The sequence below is a fragment of the Oryza brachyantha genome, chromosome 2, assembly GCF_000231095.2.
Source record: "Oryza brachyantha chromosome 2, ObraRS2, whole genome shotgun sequence".
In the NCBI taxonomy this organism is placed as follows: domain Eukaryota; kingdom Viridiplantae; phylum Streptophyta; class Magnoliopsida; order Poales; family Poaceae; genus Oryza; species Oryza brachyantha.
The window spans coordinates 23,592,043-23,612,016 of NC_023164.2; the positions used below are offsets into that span (position 1 = coordinate 23,592,043).

The window sequence follows — 19,974 nt, forward strand, 5'->3', positions numbered from 1 at the left end:
AGCTCCGTTTGGACCATCCCTTGGTTTTGCCTGCCTTTATCTATCGTGATGCGCTGTGCTGCCGTGCGGTGGTATCTGCAAAATCTGCAAGCCGTATGCAGTATGTATCCCCAGATCGAGCGAGACCGGCCGGCGACCGGGTTGGTGAGAGCCGCCGAGCCGTCGAAGACGCGCGTGTATGGATGGATGGATGGATCGATGCTGTTTTCTTTCGTGTGGCTCGTACATAGATACGCCCGGCCGGGTCGGACAGCGCTTTTGCCGGCTCCTAGCTTGGTCGGCTGATCGCGTGATGTACTGCTACTATACATCGTGTCCTTGAAAAGTACTATACGGTATCTGCGTACACTATGCATGGACCATAACGACGTAGTACTCCACACCATGTGCTCGGCACGTAGGAAATACGTACAACTGAGCGAATTATAGGACTGTACCATGCATGTCTGTCCCTGTGGTTCATATTTTAGAATTTCAGATCAGTTGTTTTCGGACTTTCGGTTATGCTTTAGCGTTGCTTCCGGGTAGACAAGACTTTCATGGAGTGTAAATTGGGGGGCGGCTCTGAATCAAATTTCCGTTTCTAAAAGTCTCGGTGCATAAAATCATTTCTCGTCTTTTAGATTCGAGGTACAGAGGATCGTCAGTCAGTGACGTGCCAGCTCCCTGTCCTTGCCTTTTGTTTCTGCCAAATCTTTGAGTTATCGGTAACGGAATCTTGAAAAGGAGCCATCAAAACTACCACAAATGTCCTGAAAATTGGATCGAGAAAAGAATCTGCTAGGCCTAGGCTGCACCGTAGCTGTGAATATTCCTGAAACAGCAACTCGATACTCTGATCCGGACCATATCTTTCGCCTCGGCCAGTCGCTAGTGGCAATAACTCGCAGTTGCAGCCATACTACGTTTAAAAAAAGAGTATTTTTTTCCTGTGCCCAGCGTTTAAGTTATTCTCTTATTTAAAAATATCATTTAAAAAGTTAAAAAAGTTTATCACACGTAAAATATGATTTATATTTTACCATTTAGTAACAATACAAATATTTATCATAAAATAGGAAAATGAGGCTCCACGTTGTCTCTTACGGGCTATAAATTCTAAGATTAATGGGAAAAAATAAAAGAAAAAATATTTTTTTAATCGGACAGTTATAAGAGAAAAAACGCTATTAATCAGTAAAAAGGGAAAAGATCACGTCAAGGAGAAAAAACGCTATTAATCAGTCGAAAGGGAGAAAAGATAAAGTCAAACAGACTTATCATATTTTATCGAAAGAAAATATGAGAAAAATTTACACATACACGTCTCAGTTTTGGAATCGGGTCTTGATCAATTGCAATAAAAAAAGAGAAAAGATCAATCGGGAAAAGACCACTTCAATCTGACAGATCAGATTTTATCGAAGGAAAATAGGAGAAAAAAAATATTTTTTAATCGAACAACTATAAGAGAAAAACTATGTGAGAAAAAAGAGAGAAAATAACGGGATTAAAAATTTAAAAGTAAGTGATATTGACACAAGAGTCCATCTATAAATATAATTTAATTTAAAAACATCTAAAAATCCGATTAAAAAGAATCATATTAGAAATACAATTTTAGAATTGAGAAAATAATAACAAAGAGTAAATACGTAAATCTCAGATTAAAAGTTTCAAAATAATTGATATTAAGGAAGAGTCTATCTATAAATATAATTTAGAAACATCTAAAATTCCGATTAAAAAGAATTAGATTCGAGATACAATTTAGGAATTAAAAATAAAGAAAAATAAAAAGAGTCCATGTGTAATACAATTTAGAAAAATTCAAACCTTGATTGAAAATTTTAAAATAATTGATATTGAGAAAAGAGTCCATCTATAAATACAATTTAGAAAGATCTAAAATTTCAGTTAAAATTGGGAAAAATTAAGAGGAAATGTCAATATATAAATACAATCTAGAAGTATCTAAAATTTAAATTATAAATTAAATATATATAGAAAATACTTTAGGTAGAAGTACATGTTAGAATACGAGTAAATGGGGTTTCACGTAAAAATATAATTTATAAAAAATTAAATTTGAATTCATAATTAAAAATTAATTATTATCAAGAATATACGCTATATATTTACAATTTATAATGATGCTAGCCGTGCAATATAAGCGGTCCACCGTACTAGTTTTATAAATAAGACAAGAATCAAACATAATATCTAAAAGCTAAAAAAATTGACTTATTTGGGAACGAAAGTCTCGTAAGTCCATGAAACCTCAAGTGGTAGCTCGCTCAGGACAAGTTGGAACTTGGAACTGAGCGAAATTCATGTATATTTTCCGGATAGTAATTTCAGAAACGGCAGTGTAGCTATCAGGGAAAGAAAATGGAGTGCACGAGTTCTGAAACGTTGCAACGGCGGTAGTAAAAACTTGATATTCAGATAGTCAGCGGACGTTGCTTGTGATTGTTACATCATATCGTTGGCTTCAATTCTAATCTTTTTTCTTTAGTAGGAGTACTATACATTCTATCAAGTACACCATTTTAGTAATAAAAAAATTCGACTAGCACAAATTTTAGATCAAATAATCTAGTCGTGCATATGCAAATGCAGACATGCTAGTCTTCAACTGATTCCACGCTCGCAAACACCATTTTCTTTTGCCTGGGCTACCAGATAGATCACCAGCTTACCATTGGAGGGAAGAACACGAGTCCAAGGCGACAAATTGCCACAAACTTCTCCATTTACGCATAGGAACCCGTGCTTTGAACAGTGAGCGGTACAATATTTAACAGCGGGAGTAGATCGTAAAAAGAGACAGGGAACATGAAGATTGGTAGTGGCGACTAAAAAAGGGGCGAGCTGAAGAAAAAGTCCCTGGCCACGCTCACCTGCTGCCTCCCTTCCCGCGCGTGCCACACCCCGCCATCATCGTCTGCTGCACTAGCAGTCTACTCCACTTCACAACGAATGCCACAAGAAAAGAGTTCCATTGTGTCGCAACCTTTTGATTTCCATTTGGAACATCTATGGACGGTGCAGGATTACCAGCAAGTTCAATAGTATAGCAAACATATACTACATGGTCTCACCTGTTATACACATGTTGTATCGTGAAGTTCGTGTTATAGCCGACTATAAATCTATAGCTTATTGTTTTTCTCTATCATTTTTTATTTGTTTAAAATATATTTATAGCCAGCTTATAATCTGATATTGTACTTGCTCTGAAAACCTTTTGGTGATAAACTCTTTGATCAGGCAACTCAAAGCTGACGCCTCTGTCCAACACGTGCATGCATGCCTCACCGTCGGATGGTTCAATTGTAGTAATACGGGTTTAATGGTTTCAAACTTTTCCAATGGCAGAATTTGTCGGTTGAAATAGAGCCGCGGTGTGCATTTTTGCCTTCTACATTTCACCTCCACATGGCTCCTCTTTGTTGTTAACGGTAACAAAAGAGCAAAAGGACGATGAGCAATGCTAAAGCGTGCTCCTAAAATACCCACAAAAGCTGCTCGGATGTCAGATTTTTGTTGATACTGTCTTTAAAAAACTGGCAATTGCAAACCTTTTATCCTGTCTCTTGCTGTGCGGGAATAAACTTTGAACCGGTTCCATGCCTCTGGCCCCCACCAGACCTGCTTACGCGACGTGCACATAATCAATTTCAAGTACCATTAGAGCAAGTTCAATAGCATAGACAACTACTAGCTCCAATTCATCTATAATCAATCTAATAGCCAATGCATATAATAGTTAACTACAAAACATCAATACATGGTTTCACATGTCATACACATATTTTGTTTTGGAGTCCGTGTGCAGCTGGCTATAAATTAGTAACCCACCTCCCTTCTCTCTCCCCTCTTATTTTATTAAAATATATTTATAGCTGGCTTATAGCACCTGCTCTTCTCGGCTGAAAAACCCTACTACTCGGGCCAGTGAGACGCTGTAAAGTGCACGAGTACGAGCACTTGCATATGGTGCCCCCAACATGAGAGCCACTACGATGATAAACGAGTTAAAAAATGGCGAGAAAGAAGAGGCGTTTTTTCAAGAGAAAAGGCTGCCTTCCCGGGCATGCATGCAGGTGCAGGTCATGGCCTATATTGTTTAGGAGGTGATCAAATATCATTTGTATTCCAAATGTTCTGTTGTCCACTTAGGTGGTGTTTGGATTGAGAAAATTTTTTAAAAAAGTGTCACGTTAAATGTTTGACTAGATGTCAAAAGGGGTTTTCGGATATGAATGAAAAAACGAATTTCATGGCTAGCCTAGAAACCGCGAGACGAATCTTTTGAGCCTAATTAATTCGTCATTAGCACATGTTGATTACTGTAGCACTTATGGCTAATTATGGGCTAATTAGGCTCAAAAGATTCGTCTGAAGATTTCTTTCATAACTGTGCAATTAGTTTTTGGGTTCATCTATGTTTAATGCTTTATTCAGGTGTCCGATGTGATGTTTTTGAGAAAAAATTTTAGGAACTAAATAAGGCCTTAGCTTTATTAGCTCTCTGATGCTCTAGCTTGTCATGATCCAACGGGATAATTTTATAAATCGTGTAGGCTTGTAGCACATTGCTGCTATTAGTCATTAGATCCATGAAACGGGGGATTTTGCTCCTAGAGCAGGTGAAAACTCCCCCAGGATTAGCTCCCATCGAAGCCTGTTTCCCGGAACGAAAGATTGTTCCTACTTAAACCCGCAAACTAAAGCGACCCATCTTTCTTTCTTTTTTTTTCCCCTCCAGAGAAAGAAATGAAATGATCACCCGTTGGTCCCTGGGCTGGGGGATCCGTTGTGTTCGGCAAGCAGATAGATGCCGTGGCGATGGAACGTGCACTGTTGCAGCGTACATTCTGTCCAGTGCCGTCCGCGTCGCTGCCCTGTGGAAGATCCGAGTAGACGGATCGCTGCGCAAGCAAGAGATCGCTCGAACCCGCGTGCTACTGTGCTACCTCCTCCCATGCATGATGGATTTGTCGTAGTTTCTGATAGGAGTCAACCGTGCGCGCGCCCATCCTCTCGTGGCACCAAACTCTTCGGCGCATGCTGGGGAGAGGCGAGGCGAGCGTACACCCGCGCCGGCTGGCTCCCGGCATGGGCATCGGCGTGGCCGCTCGCCCGCTCGCTTTCACCGATAATAAGTAGGCCACGTACGTACGCGATCATCCACTTCGCGTGTTCTCGATGTGAATACTGTATTTGCGAGTACGGCTCGGTCGATGGAGACAGGCTCAGCTAGCTAGGGTGATGGGCGTCGTTCATTCCTTCTGTCGGTTTGCCTCTGCCCCGTGGTGTAGGGTGGGTCGGCCTCCGTGTCGTGACGACCGCGACGTAGGCGACGGTGGGTAGCGGCGCGGCTGGTGACGCCCAGTCGCCCACGCCGCCACGCCTCGCGCGCGCCGCGGGACGGACGCCGAGAGGGACGGGGAAAACGTGGGGCGCTCGCTGGTCCACCACCAGCAGCCGAGACCGAGGCCCAGGAGAGTGGTGCTGCGCCCTGCTGGGCCAAGCCCATCAGCCGCGCGAACATAACACGCTATCTTTTTGCGGGGTAAAAGAAAAAAACGGTGGAACTCGATGCGGCCAGCCCGATCCGTGTATCGACGAAAGTAAAAAACACAACATGTATACTTCCGAAGAGAAAAAAAACAACAACAGAACAGGTATATATCTACGGGGAAGAAAAAAAAAACAGCACAACATGGTAACATGCTTCAGCCACACCCAGCTCGGACTACACGATCGTCCTTGCTTGATGATCTGCTTAATCAATAAAAGCAGTGTCTGTGGTTCCCCAGGGCAATCGCATGTGCTTGGAGATAGGGCTACTATATATCTGCATTTAATCGTATTAACCCGTGTGCACGCGTGCATGCATGATGGCTCCCGGGCTAACTTATCGATGGGTGGTTAGACCGGTCAAACCTCGTTCAGTCCGTCATTAAACTGCTTCTAAAGAGGAGGGGGAGGACCAGCAAGTGTCCTTGAATTGCACTGTTCGGAGAAGTTCTCCGAACCTGGAGCCCGATTCTGGTTAGCCCCAGTTGTTTGCCCACACCCATATGCTAATGTGCGATTGCTTGCTTCTAAAGTCAATCATAACCCTGCATTACATGCAGGGTTGTCTCTGCCGTCGTCGTCGCCATCGTCGCCGTCGCGTGCACTGTTCCGCTCGATCGATCGTCCCCCCACGTTTTTGCAGATCGACCTGGGGCCGAATTAATTGGGACGGCGTGGTTTTATGGACCTTTTGGCCGGCCGGGGGTTGGTCCTGATCATGGCTAGCAGTGGGAGAGATCAGAAGAGAAAAGAAAAAGGGAAAAAGGGATCGAGTTCGATCGATCGGAACCAGAAGTAAAGCGGCGGAGAACTGCAGATGATTGAGGTTTTGAGGACGACGACGTCGACGGCCGTACGGTCCCTAGTCTGTAAAACGAAGCATCTTTTTTCTCTTACAGGACCAGACGCCGATCTTCATATCGAGGAGATCGATCTCGAGGCCGTCCTTCTCGTATTATCGGTGCTGCTTTCCAGCTCGGTTCCGGCTCTACGGCCGGCCGGTGGCATGTTGCTTTTTCGATGCTTAGTAGGGAGGTCCAGCACGATTGTGTGCTACTGTACGTGCTATTGCAACGCATGCTGCCTATCAAACAGTTTATGCAGATCATAAAAACCGCTGATCTTTCGAGCTGGTAGCTAAGGAATATTATTATTACATTTCGCAACACGTTTGAAATGTACTACTCTTACCAGTAGTACAGTACTGTGTGGAGAGGATGGCGTGAGCGTTGCATAGGTGTTACGTGGGAGACAATGGCGGCATAATTCGTGCCAACATTCCTCGGTTAGATAGAGTAGATCAGTGGATCGTGTAGACCGAGGTTTTGTTTTTTGAGATTTGAGAATTCGTGGGGGGTCTTCCTCAACTCGCGGGATGGTGTCCAACAACGGAAGGCAGACGCATACCTTTTGTATAGCACGTTGGCCGTACAGATAAGAGATACTCCCATACGGTGATCGTCTCGAACACTTCTGATGTTTGGTGGCTGCTGTGTGCTCCATGATTAGCTAGCTGCAGGCCTGCAGGCTGCAGCCTGAAGTGCTTGCTCTGCTGCTATCCCTGGTTTTGACAGCAATCCCTGCTTTTCTTTTCACAGAAGCATACCCGGCCTTCTTCCCCGGCGAATTTGACAATGCTGCGTGTCTCGCTGTTGGGTTTTCACCTGTCAGCTCCGAGAGAAGCTGCCTGTCTTCCATGAGTTTTAATAAAGTTATTGATCAGATTGTTATTGTTGGAGCTAATTCTTAAACCTAACCTTAGAATATGCACGACCACCTGATTTCTTATGCGGAACTTGGTAGATACCGTCCGGTATTGCTTGATGAAGCCATATGACCACCTTAGAATTGGTCGGTGTACGTAGCTTGGTCCAGAAGAAGGGCCACCAATGAGCCAGGGATGGCTTCGGTGACCACCGGTGACCTTGATACCCTATAATTAGTGATCTTGATGCCATGCAATTAGGCGATAGTGGAATTTTCATTTCGATCACCCTTTCGATGTGGCTTTAGGATCAGTGGAATTAGGGTTTTGGAGGTAGAGACCATGGGTTGATTGTTATAAAGGTGATGGGTGACAGGGTGAGTTCCTCCTTGTATTTTGCACTAAGTCCATTTTTAGTGACTCCTTTCATTTAACAGTTTCTAAGTAAGACACGTCAACGTTTTTTGTTCTATTAAATGAAAGAGCATTATGTTGTTTCACAGTTTTATAGGCTTGATAGACCATTAAATTCCTGTATGAGAGTATGATAAAATATGTTATACAAATTGCTGCATGAGAGGAAAATAGGAGGTGGATCCCGCACGCGATCTAGATGAAAGAAATGTTTGTCCTCAATAGACTTTCATTCAGCTTTCATTTACTTGGAAACAATGTCATGAGCCTTTCACTGGATGAAATGATTGTCTTATCTTTCCTAATTAAATTCTTGTCATGCCATTAAATTTTTGATATGTTACTTAATCAGTGTTAAATGAAAGGGACACTGAGAATGGCCTAAGGGAGCCAGAGGTGAGTCCTTTTTTGGCCTTAATTGTGCAATCCAATCATTGTGCATTGATGAAGGAGTTGGTTTTGAGATTTTTTCGCCGAAGTTTATTTTACAACTTTGACTTTTAGATCACTATGAACACATATATCAAAGTTTGAGCTCCTTTCAATGCTCTATACTGGCTGTAGAACTTAATCAACATTGTTGATATGTTTTTATTGAATAGTTGTAATTAAATTATATTATCAACAATATTAGTAATACTAAAAAAATTTAGAGGGGTATTACTGTTTTTTATTACGAGCCTAGAAAACCTAGGGTATCTGACCGCACACCGCCGCGGATGCCAAAAGGCACATACATATTACCATTTTATTTGCCAAAAAATATCTAAATTATAAAATACTACTAATTAATTAATTAATAAATTACTAAATGACCCTTTTTTAATCAATGGATCAGATTAATTCTACTGATAGTATAATACTACCAGTAGAGCATCGGAAAGAGACCCAAAAATGTTTTATTTGTAAATTATTTTCTATTTATAATTATGTCATTTGACACTTTAAAAAAATCCAAAATATAACCCCTGAGACTCGATCCTTTCTGATTCCAATGCGTGAGCATCAGCGGCCAGAGATCAACCAACAATTACGCCTATAAATCTACAACGAACACATTACCTGGAGTGCAAAATCAGTGGATAAGCAGCTCCTGCTATTGCTAGTACTGGTTTGAGATAGCACAATTTGCCACTCATTATGCAGGTCCTGATTTCTACACAGCGGCAAACAAAATACTATCGCTATTCCGAAATAAGTTTATTTTTTAGTTTCTATATAGTATGTTTTACTTTTCGTCTTATTTAGTTTTTTTTACGATTAATATTTTTATTGTTACTAGATGATAAAGCATGAATAATGCTTTGTGTGTGACTAATTTTTTTAGTTTTTTATAAATTTTTCAAATAAGACGAATGGTCAAAATGTTGGACATAAAAATTAAAAAATAAAATTATTGTGGGATGAAGTTAGTACTCATACTTGGGCTGTTCCACATTTTCTTGGTCGCTTCAGCCCTTCCCCTAGCAGATTGGCCCATAAATCTTCGAGTAGTGGCTCTAAAGGTAGGCCGAATTGTGAAGCCAGCAAAGAAAGCTGCTCTCGGGTGTTAAGCTTCTAGAACAAAGTTCAATTGAAGATGGCTAAATGCTGACGTGGCAAACGACCACCTAGCCGGGAGGGACGACTGGCAATGTTGGGTCGGTCCATTTCGCATTTAGCCACTTTCTACCCTCTATCAGGGCGGCAAGGGGTACATGCAAAATGCCGTGGGTGCCCGGGAATTTTTTGCGTTTAAATCGTAGTTTGAAACATATATGTATAAATGCAAAATGTCTGTGGTGCCCGAGAACTTTTCGCGATTGAACCGTGGTTGGGTTAAATGCAAAATGGGCCGACTCGACGTTGTGTTAACGCCGGATTTTGGCAAATAGACATTGTGAATTAATGTATGATTAGAGACCGGATTGGACAGGAAAAGAGCAATTGGTTGGAAGAATAAATTGAAGGCAATATGTTCAGCCGATAAAGTCTGAATCGGACAAGATTGAAGTCCGATTGGACTCAGAAGTTTAGAGATAGATTCGGAACTAATCACAATCCGTGTAAATTAGTTTTATTTATATCTTAAAATTTGTTTAGGATTTTATATTTAATTAGAGTCTGTGTGTAATAGGTTAGTTTTTCAATGCAAAATTAAATCCGGCATTAACAGGTTAGTTCTATGAATTTTTAAAATACAAAATTAAATTTATAAATTATTTAATAAATAAAATTCAAAAATTTCCTTCGAAGGAAATGGGGGCCTGGCCTAAGTTAAGAAAACAATCAAGAGCTACGAAGCCCATCGCAGCCCACACAGAAGAGGGACAACGGCGCGGCCCATTGGCCAACCGTGTTTAAGTTGGGATGGCCCACCAACCGTGTGGGTCCCACCACCAGGAAGCATTATCTCTCTCCCCGTCCTGCACGCAGCGCCGAAGGAAGGGAGGGAGACATAGGGCCCACCTGGCAGCTCTCTCACGTTGTGTGGGCTGGGTGTGTACGCGTAAACTGGTCTTGCAGTCATGGCGAATGCCCGTTGTCCACTACAGACGACCTACTAGTGATGGCAAGTGGGCCGGCAAATCCGCCAGATCAGCGTGTCAGTGGGCAGCAGGATAAAGGTTCCGCTCCGGGCCCACGCGATAGTGTGCGGAATCTCAATGGTGCGTGGGCCCCCACAGAAGGCGTCGCCCACTCATCGTGCTAGGCTTGCTAGTACCGGTACGAACGGGCCCGCGGCCGCCTCCAGTTGGGTAGTGGTCCGGGCCCACATGTCATTAGGCCACGATTTTGGCTGGCGGTGTGGTGGGTTTGTTCACGGTGGGCCGCGTCCACCCAGGCTCTGCACCGAGTTAGCTCTCATTTCTTCCGCTAATCGCTTTCTGGACTTTGGCCGTTTCTTGCTATAGGGTTGCTTTCTTTTGTCTGCTAATCACTTGTTGTTCGTGGAGCATGATGGGTTACAGCATCAGACCAGCCGAAAAGTCATATATTTCGTGTTTCACTGTCATGTGGCCCGGAGGACTAGGTGACCCCACCTGCAAGCCTCGTCAACTTCAGCGACCAACCCCTTGGTTTCAGTCAGTTTTATAAGTCAAAATTTAAATTTTAATCTAAATTAAAGATTGATTTTAAGATTTTTCTATTGTATTTTATTTATAGCCTTAGCTTTAACCTGCTATGAGTAAATATATAAAAGTTTTATTCATAAATTATTTTTCGTTATAAATATATTAATCTTTTTTAAAAAATCGAAAAGATGACCCCACGGATATACCGGAGCTAACGAGACATTCTCCTCCTCGTCCATCCCGTGCGTGACGAGACAATAAGCGCACATATTTCTGTATTGATTACGCGGAATGTGAGACGTAGATTACGGGGGCTGTTTCTGTTTGCGGTAGAAGAAGTTGCGGAAAGGGGAGGCGATAACACAGGTCGCGTTAAACAAATGCCGTTTTGCCCAGTCGGAGATGAGTCAATACCTGCCTAAAGTTACCCTTCCGCCTCAGCGTCAGTGGCCATGTCGGATCCACCCACCCACCACCAGCAACAGTAGGCAATAGGCCAATAGCTGCTGCTGCGACGACGACCTCGGCTTTGGCGGCGGCGGCGGCGGGGGAGGGGGCGGTGGTGGCGACGGCATGAAGAACTTCTTCAGGAAGCTCCACATCGGGGAGGGGTCGGGCGATGGCGCCTCCTCCTCGCCTCCCCATCCTCCACCCTCTCGGAAGGGGAGCGGCGGGGTTGGGGCTCATCATCCGGACGCCGAGCAGAGGCAGCCCTCGGCATCGGCGGTGTCGAGCTGGCTTGATGCCGTCCCCGGTCGGACTCAGCCTCCCACGCCGCCGACACCCTCGGAGGCGGAGGGGTCGCCGTTCTCGTCGTCGGTAGGGTCGGGGGCGGCGGATGAGAGGAGGCAATCCGGAGCGGCTGAGAGGAGGAGATCGCAGGAGGAGGAGTGGGAGAGGAGGCGGTCGCAGGAGGAAGAGGCCGTGAGGGAGATGAGGAGGTCGCAGGAAGAGGATGCCATGGAGGAGCGAGTGATAAGGGAGTCATCGGAGGCGGAGGAGAGGAAGCGGGTCAGGGAGAAAGAGGACGACGACCTAGAGGAGTTCCAGCTGCAGCTGGTGCTGGAGATGAGCGCGCGGGATAATCCAGAAGAGATGGAGATTGAAGTTGCCAAGCAGATCAGCCTGGGCTTCTGCCCGCCCCAGAGCTCTTCCGCAGAGGCCCTCGCGGCCCGATACTGGGTTAGTTTTGTGAACTTAGTTCGCTCTGGTTCATTTTCTTCGCTGATTAGCTGTAATATTTGATACTGGAATAGACTCAACGCTGTAAAACCGATTGACTTTACATCTTTGACTTGCTGCGCAGTGATTCAGTGTTGCAGTTCATAGATACTGCAATTGCATGGATTGGGTGTTTTGTGCTGTTGGTAGCACGAGCTTAGGTGTACTTTCTGTGTCACATTACGTTACATATCTTCTGCTGTCTGACTGCCTAATTGCTGAAACCTAGAGTCTGTCAGATAAGCTAAACTTTCTCATCTTGTGACTAACAGCATCCCCAGTACAATCTTCACTGCTTGTGTGGGCTCTGGAGTATGATTCTAGTGTATCATTCAGTAGATTGGAGTGTACCTGTCGAAGTAATTGTTATTTGCTTTTCAGTAATGCATTGTGGTCGTGCATTGGCATGAATCGCACATTTGACAATATCTTTGAATAGATCAAGCATCCCTAGTGTTTCTACCGAACAAACTCAAAAGTTTTGTACATACTTTTGTTTTAAACTCTTAATCCATTTTTTGGTGTCTCTCGAATGATAGATTTGTTTATGCCTCACAGAATTTCAACGCCCTTGGCTATGATGACAGAATATCAGATGGCTTTTATGATCTCTATGTGACTGGAAATGGGCCAGCTTCGATAACCATGCCCTCTCTTAAGGAATTACGAGCACAATCACTTTCACATAGGGTCAACTGGGAAGCTGTGTTGGTCCACAGAGGTGAAGATCCTGAGCTTATGAAACTTGACCAGGCGGCTGTAATCATGAGTCTTGAACTCCGTGAATCTAAACCTTCAGAATTTGTTGGAAATGATTTGGTCCAGAAACTTGCTAGCCTAGTTGCCAGGCACATGGGTGGGACTTTTTTTGATCCTGAGGGCATGTTGGTGAAGTACCAGAAAATGATGAGATACCTGAGGACCAGTATTGGAAGCGTAGTTATTCCTCTTGGCCAATTAAAAGTTGGTCTGGCACGTCATCGCGCGCTGCTATTTAAGGTTGGTTGGTTAATAAGACAATTTTTAAGATTAGTTCCAAGCCATCTTTGTTGCTCTAGTCCTGAACTTTGTTGACGATAAGAATTTGCTAAAGTTTACACTGAACATTGAATACCATCTATTATCTGTTATAATGCTTTCTAGTTTCTATATTTCTCAAAACTAGAAATTCAGTTTATAAATTATATTTACACATTTTCTCATTCTCCTAATACAATAGAAGGCCAAGGCCCCGTTCGTTCATATGCCTAAGTTAACTTATCCGCCTCGTTTTCCGCGCACATGCTTTCCGAACTGCTAAACGGTGTATTTTTTGCAAAAAATTTCTATAGGAAAGTTGTTTTAAAAAATCATATTAATCTATTTTACTTTTTAATAATTAATTAAGCATATACTAATCTATTACTACGTTTTCCGTGCCAGGGTAAGTTAACTTATCCTCGTACGAACGAACGCAGCCCAACTCAGTTACTATGACTACATTTTTTCTTATTATTTTACAGCCACTATAAGACACATTAACTAGCCAACCACTGCACGAAACATGCAAATCCATCTATTGCTAGCAATCACTTTTCTTAATGCCTACATGTAGGTTTTGGCCGATAGCATCGGTATCCCCTGTCGACTCCTGAAAGGAAGGCAGTACACTGGATCAGACGACGGGGCTTTGAATATTGTGAAATTGGATGATGGAAGGTATTGCGTCCTTTACATATTCAGTGTGAATGGGATTCTCTCGGACAAATAAACATGAGATAGCACAAGTGTGTATTGTGGAGATATCACTGTATTGGACTTGCTAGTTCCATGCGTTCCACCTAAGTGTTGGTGCACCGAGAATTGAAAGATGCAACAAAACCACATTTCACTTCAAAACCATCTTAACCGTGATGCATTTTGCAGGGAGTTCATTGTTGATCTCGTTGCAGATCCTGGTACACTTATTCCTTCAGATGGTGCTGTTTTGTCTACGGAATTCGAAGAAAGTTCCTTCTCAAATAATCATCATTTTAATGAAGATAATGACCTCAGTCAGATGGGATCTTCTCATAGTTTAGAGAATTCTGCAGGTGGTTCTTTTGAATATGTGTTTCCTGACAGAAGATCTACATGGAGCAATGTTGGTCCTTCTGATACCGATGGAGCTACAGCTAGCCAGACAAGTAAAAGCAATCAACAAAATACACTATCAGCTTCATTTGATATTTTATCTGTTAGCACATGCACCAGTGAAAATAAGCCTATAACTAGTGAATCAGGAAGTACAAATAACATTGCTGCTGCTGCGAAGAACAAAGAAAGTTCAAGCGCAGCAATTAATTCTTTGTCAACTTCACCTTCTTCCCCAGAAGTGGGTAGTACTCCAGCTGTCAGGAGGATGAAAGTAAAGGATATTTCAGAGTACATGATTAATGCTGCAAAAGAAAATCCACAATTAGCTCAAAAGATCCATGAGGTTTTACTTGAAAATGGAGTCGTAGCACCGCCTGACTTGTTTTCGGAAGATTCCATGGAAGAGCCGAAGGACCTCATTGTGTATGACACCACCCTTTTTCAAAGCAAGGATGAAATGAAAAAGAGGATGAATGAACTTGGGTCGAGGGAATATGCTGATCGTGGTCATGGTCCATTACTGCCTCATCATCCTGGACATGAACTCCCATCAAAAGTTGTTCCTCAGCGTGCACCTCTAGACTCACTTAAGCCTGTTGAGGGTTTGGGCATTTACCACTCCCCTGATATTCGAGATAACACATCTTTTATTTCTCCGTATGAACCGTCTGCACCTCCCCAGGAATCTCCGTCACAGCTTACAAAGCAATTGCCTGTTACGGCTGCTGCTGTTGCAACTGCAGCAGTGGTTGCCTCTTCAATGGTTGTTGCTGCCGCTAAATCAAACAATGATGTGAACTTTGACGTGCCTGTTGCAGCAGCTGCCACAGTCACTGCAGCAGCAGTTGTTGCCACAACTGCTGCTGTTAGCAAGCAATATGAACACTTGGAGCCTGGTAATCAGCTGCATAGTTTACCAAGCCCCTCTGAAGGGAATGAATCAGTTGAGAAAATTGCAGACGACTTCTGGGATAAACAGAATTTTGAAATTGACCATGGTCAAGATAATAGTTTGGAACAAGAAAAAGATTCAGTTGAAGTTCGCCAGGATGCTGAAAGAACCTCAGATAAATCAAGCGGAACAGAGAGTGCAAAATCTGAAATCACCCTGGACGATGTTGCAGAGTTTGAAATCCAGTGGGAAGAAATTACTATTGGGGAACGCATTGGTCTTGGTAAATTTACTAAAATGGCTCTTTTCTTAATAATGTATTCCAGTGACAGTCTGTAAAATCTTATTGTATTGTTCTTTTCTTTTAAATTATGCATCCACCATTTTGTGTTCCAGGATCATTTGGAGAAGTTTATAGAGGAGAGTGGCATGGAACAGTAAGTCTTTCAGTAAAAAATGCTCTCATATGTTCTAATTTATTAACAGGTTCCATGTTATTATCTGAATCCAATCGATATATTGGACAATATGGAAGCAATCTCAAACACATTTGATCTCTTGATGATTAAAGATGTGAATCAATGTTCACCGGATAACATATACAATGTTCATTCCAGGGTTCACAATCTCAACAAATTTTGAACTAATTGAGCTGGGCTTGAATGTGCATCTTGAACTGTTTTGTTTGAAATCCATTTGAAATTAACAAAAAAAATGTGATGCTCAAATGGTGTCGAAATTTGCTAGCCAGTCGAGATTGTAAGCCTTGGTTTATGACAGTATCAACTATTGTACTGAATAGAATAACTACCTAATTTTAAAAACCTGATGATATTTTACAATAAAAATAATACAATGAGAAGCTACTATAGTCATTTGGATAGTTTTCTGTACCCCAGTTAGGTCTTGCACCAAAAAGGGGAGTTTTTGATGTGGTGTATAAACTTTTTCTGTTTTGCAATTAATTGTTTCATGTTTCACCTGGAAAGCAGCTAGTCATTTATTGGCAACAAACTTCAGTATTTGTGAAAATTGCTTTCGAATGTCTAATGTTTGTATTCAGGTATTTTCATTAATGTGAAGATCTATCTTTTCTTCTGCACCATCTTCTTGAAATCTCTAGCAACTCTATGTTTAACAGGGTATCAAAATAATGTTGTTTATAGGAAGTTGCTGTAAAGAAGTTTCTGCAACAAGATATTTCAAGTGATGCTCTGGAAGAATTTAGAACTGAGGTATATTTCCATGGTTTAGCTCAAATGACATAAATAGACTGAAGTACAGATGTTTTGGCCACTAGCCTGTGTTCATATGTTTGTGTGTTTGCTCATGTATTTTATTGTTCATGTTTACACTTGCATGTGTGCATATTGACCATTTGACCTCATGTGCACACCATATGAGCCTAATGTAATACATCATTTTCATATCTAGGTGCGAATAATCAGAAGGTTGCGGCATCCTAATGTTGTTCTCTTCATGGGTGCTATTACTCGTGTGCCCAATCTTTCTATTGTCACTGAATTTCTTCCAAGGTATGTTTTATTTGTGTAGAATGTTACATTGTTTTTATGTAGCATGTAGAAAATAGGAATTCAAGATCACATACTAGTTAATGTTTTCTTCAGAATTTATTACCTTAACAAGATAAGCTTATCAAGACAAATTTCATTTTACACCATGTTTCCTGATTGACTATTATAGCAATATTCTCTGTTGTAAGTCAAGCCGAGTCAGTTGACCTGTGTCATAATCATAGACACATTTTGGAACATTCACCTGCAACCCTTTTAAGAATAGTGGCATTAAGTATGGTCATAGTTGCTCACTTTTTTTAGGAACTCTATATTATTAACCATTCCTGCCTTTTCCTATTGGTGTCACAGAGGTAGTTTATTCCGGTTGATTCATCGTCCCAACAACCAGTTGGATGAAAGAAAACGCTTACGAATGGCCCTTGATGTGGTATGCGTAATGTGTGACTATTACATCTCAACTTGTTGTTAATAAGGTTGCTGATATGTGTCGAGAAACTCAGCTAAAATTATTATTTACTAAGTTTTCTACAATGGTCCTTAGGCCCGTGGCATGAATTACCTGCATAACTGCACACCGGTGATAGTCCATCGGGATCTAAAGTCTCCAAATCTACTGGTTGACAAGAATTGGGTTGTGAAGGTACAGTATTTACACGATAGCAATGAAATTCATTTATTTTTACTTCTGTTGCAAGCCACTTAAATTTTTGCAACTAGGTTTGCGACTTTGGTTTATCAAAAATGAAGAACAAGACCTTCCTGTCATCAAGATCAACAGCTGGAACAGTAAGCTCAAACAATTTCTGCTATTTTAGTATTACTTTTATTTGAGCAGCAATTCTGTACTCATTTGAAAGGGAAAGTGGTTCGAACTTCGAAGTTGTGTAATTTTAGGGAGAGTAAGAAAGTACTCACTTCTGCATGATTAAATTTGTTTGAAGAGTTTTAAGTTCTGCACCACTTAATTATCATGCAATTTTGTGCATCTATCTTCAGAAACATCAAGCAGCAAAAGCCTGGGTTGTCTGGTGGTTCATCTCTCATCGGGAGAGTTTTATACCAGTCAATATTTTTTTACTACAATTACTCGTCTGCCTAGTAGATTAGTTTTATAACCAGAAAAATATCTACAAAGTTACAGAGATGGATGAATCAGAATTACAAAGATTGTAATCACGAAAAAAACCAAGTCTTCGAGGGGTCCATTCATCCTACACGTATGTAGGAGAATTTCTTTCTTAAAGCATCCGAGCCATTGATCTTCAATTGGGGTTATATTCTGAAAACTTTTCCCATATCTTTGTTTACAAATGTCTCAACAAGCTATGAACATTATCTCCAAGAAACCCTTCTGCCTGAATTTGAACCGAGCTAGAACAATCATTTGGAAGAATATACCAGTTAGTATATTACTCTTATGCATAGTATTTTTCCCTCTCAATTTTGCTCTGTGCATATAAAAAGAGATTGTAATATTTGAAGTATAATCCATTGTGGTCCATGCATATGAAAAGGAATTGAAAATTGTGAAGGTATAATCCATTGTGCTTGATGATATAAAAAAGGATTGAAATGAAAGTATAGCTTGAGTTATCCTAGTCTGGACGGAAGATTTATGATCATAGTTTAGAGGGCTTAGCCTTAGGTGAATCAACAGGGTTCAGGGTATATTTTGGACTTCACGGCAATGTTCGTACTCTCTGTTGCAAACTTTTGTTTTATGTCCATTTAGTTTTGAAGATTCTATAGTTGATGTTCAAACTATCTTTTTCAATATTACCACCCCTACAAATGATAAGCCAAATGACCATATTACCATTTAGTGGATATACTGTTCAAAGAAAGCTTTTTGTGGTGTAAAAGTCCATGCCCGATCCACACCTTATTTATTCTTCTGGTTTCCCCTGATTCTTTATGGTCAAGTTTATGTTAAGTGATGTTTATCTTGGGTTAGTTTCATATAATAAGATCCTTCATTGCACTTATAGATCTTAAGTTATATCTAATCAGATACTAAGCTTTAAAGACAACGCTGATAGACAGAATACAGACCTCTGTAAACTCTTTAGCTTTATAAGCAATTCTGCAGTCTCCACCTGCATCAGGTTTGTAGGTGCAAGATTTCATAACTAGCTGGATGGTTTAGAGTAGTTCTTTTTTGCTGTTATAGCAGGAATTTTCTTGTGAACTACAGAATGTAGACTGATGCTATGTATAGGTATCATCTGTACCTTATTCATAAGCTTGATTGAGTGTTACCATTGTTGGCACTGAATATTATGTTGGTGTGCAGGCGGAGTGGATGGCACCTGAAGTACTTCGTAATGAACCATCAGACGAAAAGTAAGTTCTACTTTCTTAAAACTAAGCTCAGATGTATTCGTTCCTCAAATGAGTTTGTGATGGCTTAAACGGTTGTGCATACTGGCAGATGCGACGTTTTTAGCTATGGGGTCATACTGTGGGAACTTTGTACACTGCTGCAACCTTGGGAAGGCATGAACGCCATGCAAGTTGTCGGAGCTGTTGGGTTTCAGAATCGTCGCCTTGATATTCCAGATAACACTGATCCCGTCATTGCAGAAATAATAACAAAATGCTGGCAGACGTTAGTGTGCCTCACTCACTTTGTCGCTCATCTGAATTCTTCCAGGCACACTGAACCTGCATTCTTGTTTGTGAATACATACTCGTTTTCTCAGTTTTGCATCCTCTATTTGGTGTAGGGACCCAAAGTTGCGACCATCATTTGCAGATATCATGGCCGCATTAAAACCACTGTTGAAGAACATTACCAGCAATCAAGCGCCAAGGCAGAGAGTACAGCAAACAGACGAGTAAGAAAAAAGAGGATGCTACCAGCTGCCCGAAGGCCTTAAGTATAGCATTGTTTTTGTTTTTTTGTATAGTAACACCAAATGTGTCTTCGAGATTCGAAAGCGTGATTATGTTAATCTTTCTGGGACGCTGGGTATCCATCTGTGAAGACCAGCGCTACCAGACCCGTCCACGGAGGAAAATACAACGGCAGGAAACTGTGCAGTGCAGACGCGAGTCTAATATTTAGCACAGTGGGAACACCATAGTCAGGAAATCACATGGAGGACTGAAGTTACAGGTGCTTTGTCCATACCATCTCTCTTTTCATTTTGTCTCGTCTTTTCCACCAAATGGTGGGTATTTGTGTAATATCCCAAGAAAAAGAAAAAAAGAAGATAAATTTGCTGTCAATCAAAGGGGAAAATGAGAGGAGAAAACGGTTGTTCGGATTTTGCCCCCCTGCTCTGCTCAGCGTTTTCCATCAACTGTTTGTTCGGCTCCGTATTCACCGGCCCCTTCGGCCTACGTGACCGAAAACGCAATGCAATCCGCCAGCGCAATGGATGCCCGGACGCGCGGCTGTCTCGGCTTGACCGGTTCCCAGCCACGGAAAGTCCCGAACCGCGCGCGGCGCGGCCGGCCCCT

General features: G+C 41.8%; 1 protein-coding gene across 1 annotated transcript; it reads left to right on the forward strand.

Annotated features, from left to right (window-relative positions):
* The first annotated feature begins 11,102 nt into the window (after positions 1–11,102).
* LOC102720768 (probable serine/threonine-protein kinase SIS8) lies at positions 11,103–19,781 on the forward strand. The gene is made up of 13 exons (XM_015833809.2): positions 11,103–11,925; positions 12,523–12,963; positions 13,559–13,662; positions 13,870–15,254; positions 15,368–15,408; positions 16,138–16,206; positions 16,406–16,506; positions 16,858–16,936; positions 17,051–17,149; positions 17,227–17,295; positions 18,803–18,852; positions 18,941–19,117; positions 19,236–19,781. The coding sequence occupies exons 1-13, from the start codon at positions 11,317–11,319 to the stop codon at positions 19,348–19,350; spliced, it is 3,339 nt and encodes a 1,112-aa protein (XP_015689295.2). The 5' UTR covers positions 11,103–11,316; the 3' UTR covers positions 19,351–19,781.
* The last annotated feature ends 193 nt before the right edge of the window (positions 19,782–19,974 follow it).

Bases quoted from the DNA above. Each gene is read 5' to 3' on its own strand.
- LOC102720768 (XM_015833809.2), top strand. From the start codon at position 11,317: ATGAAGAACTTCTTCAGGAAGCTCCACATCGGGGAGGGGTCGGGCGAT. The intron at 15,409-16,137 runs GTAAGTCTTTCA...TGTTGTTTATAG, and splicing joins GAGGAGAGTGGCATGGAACA to GAAGTTGCTGTAAAGAAGTT. The intron at 19,118-19,235 runs GTTAGTGTGCCT...TATTTGGTGTAG, and splicing joins ATAACAAAATGCTGGCAGAC to GGACCCAAAGTTGCGACCAT.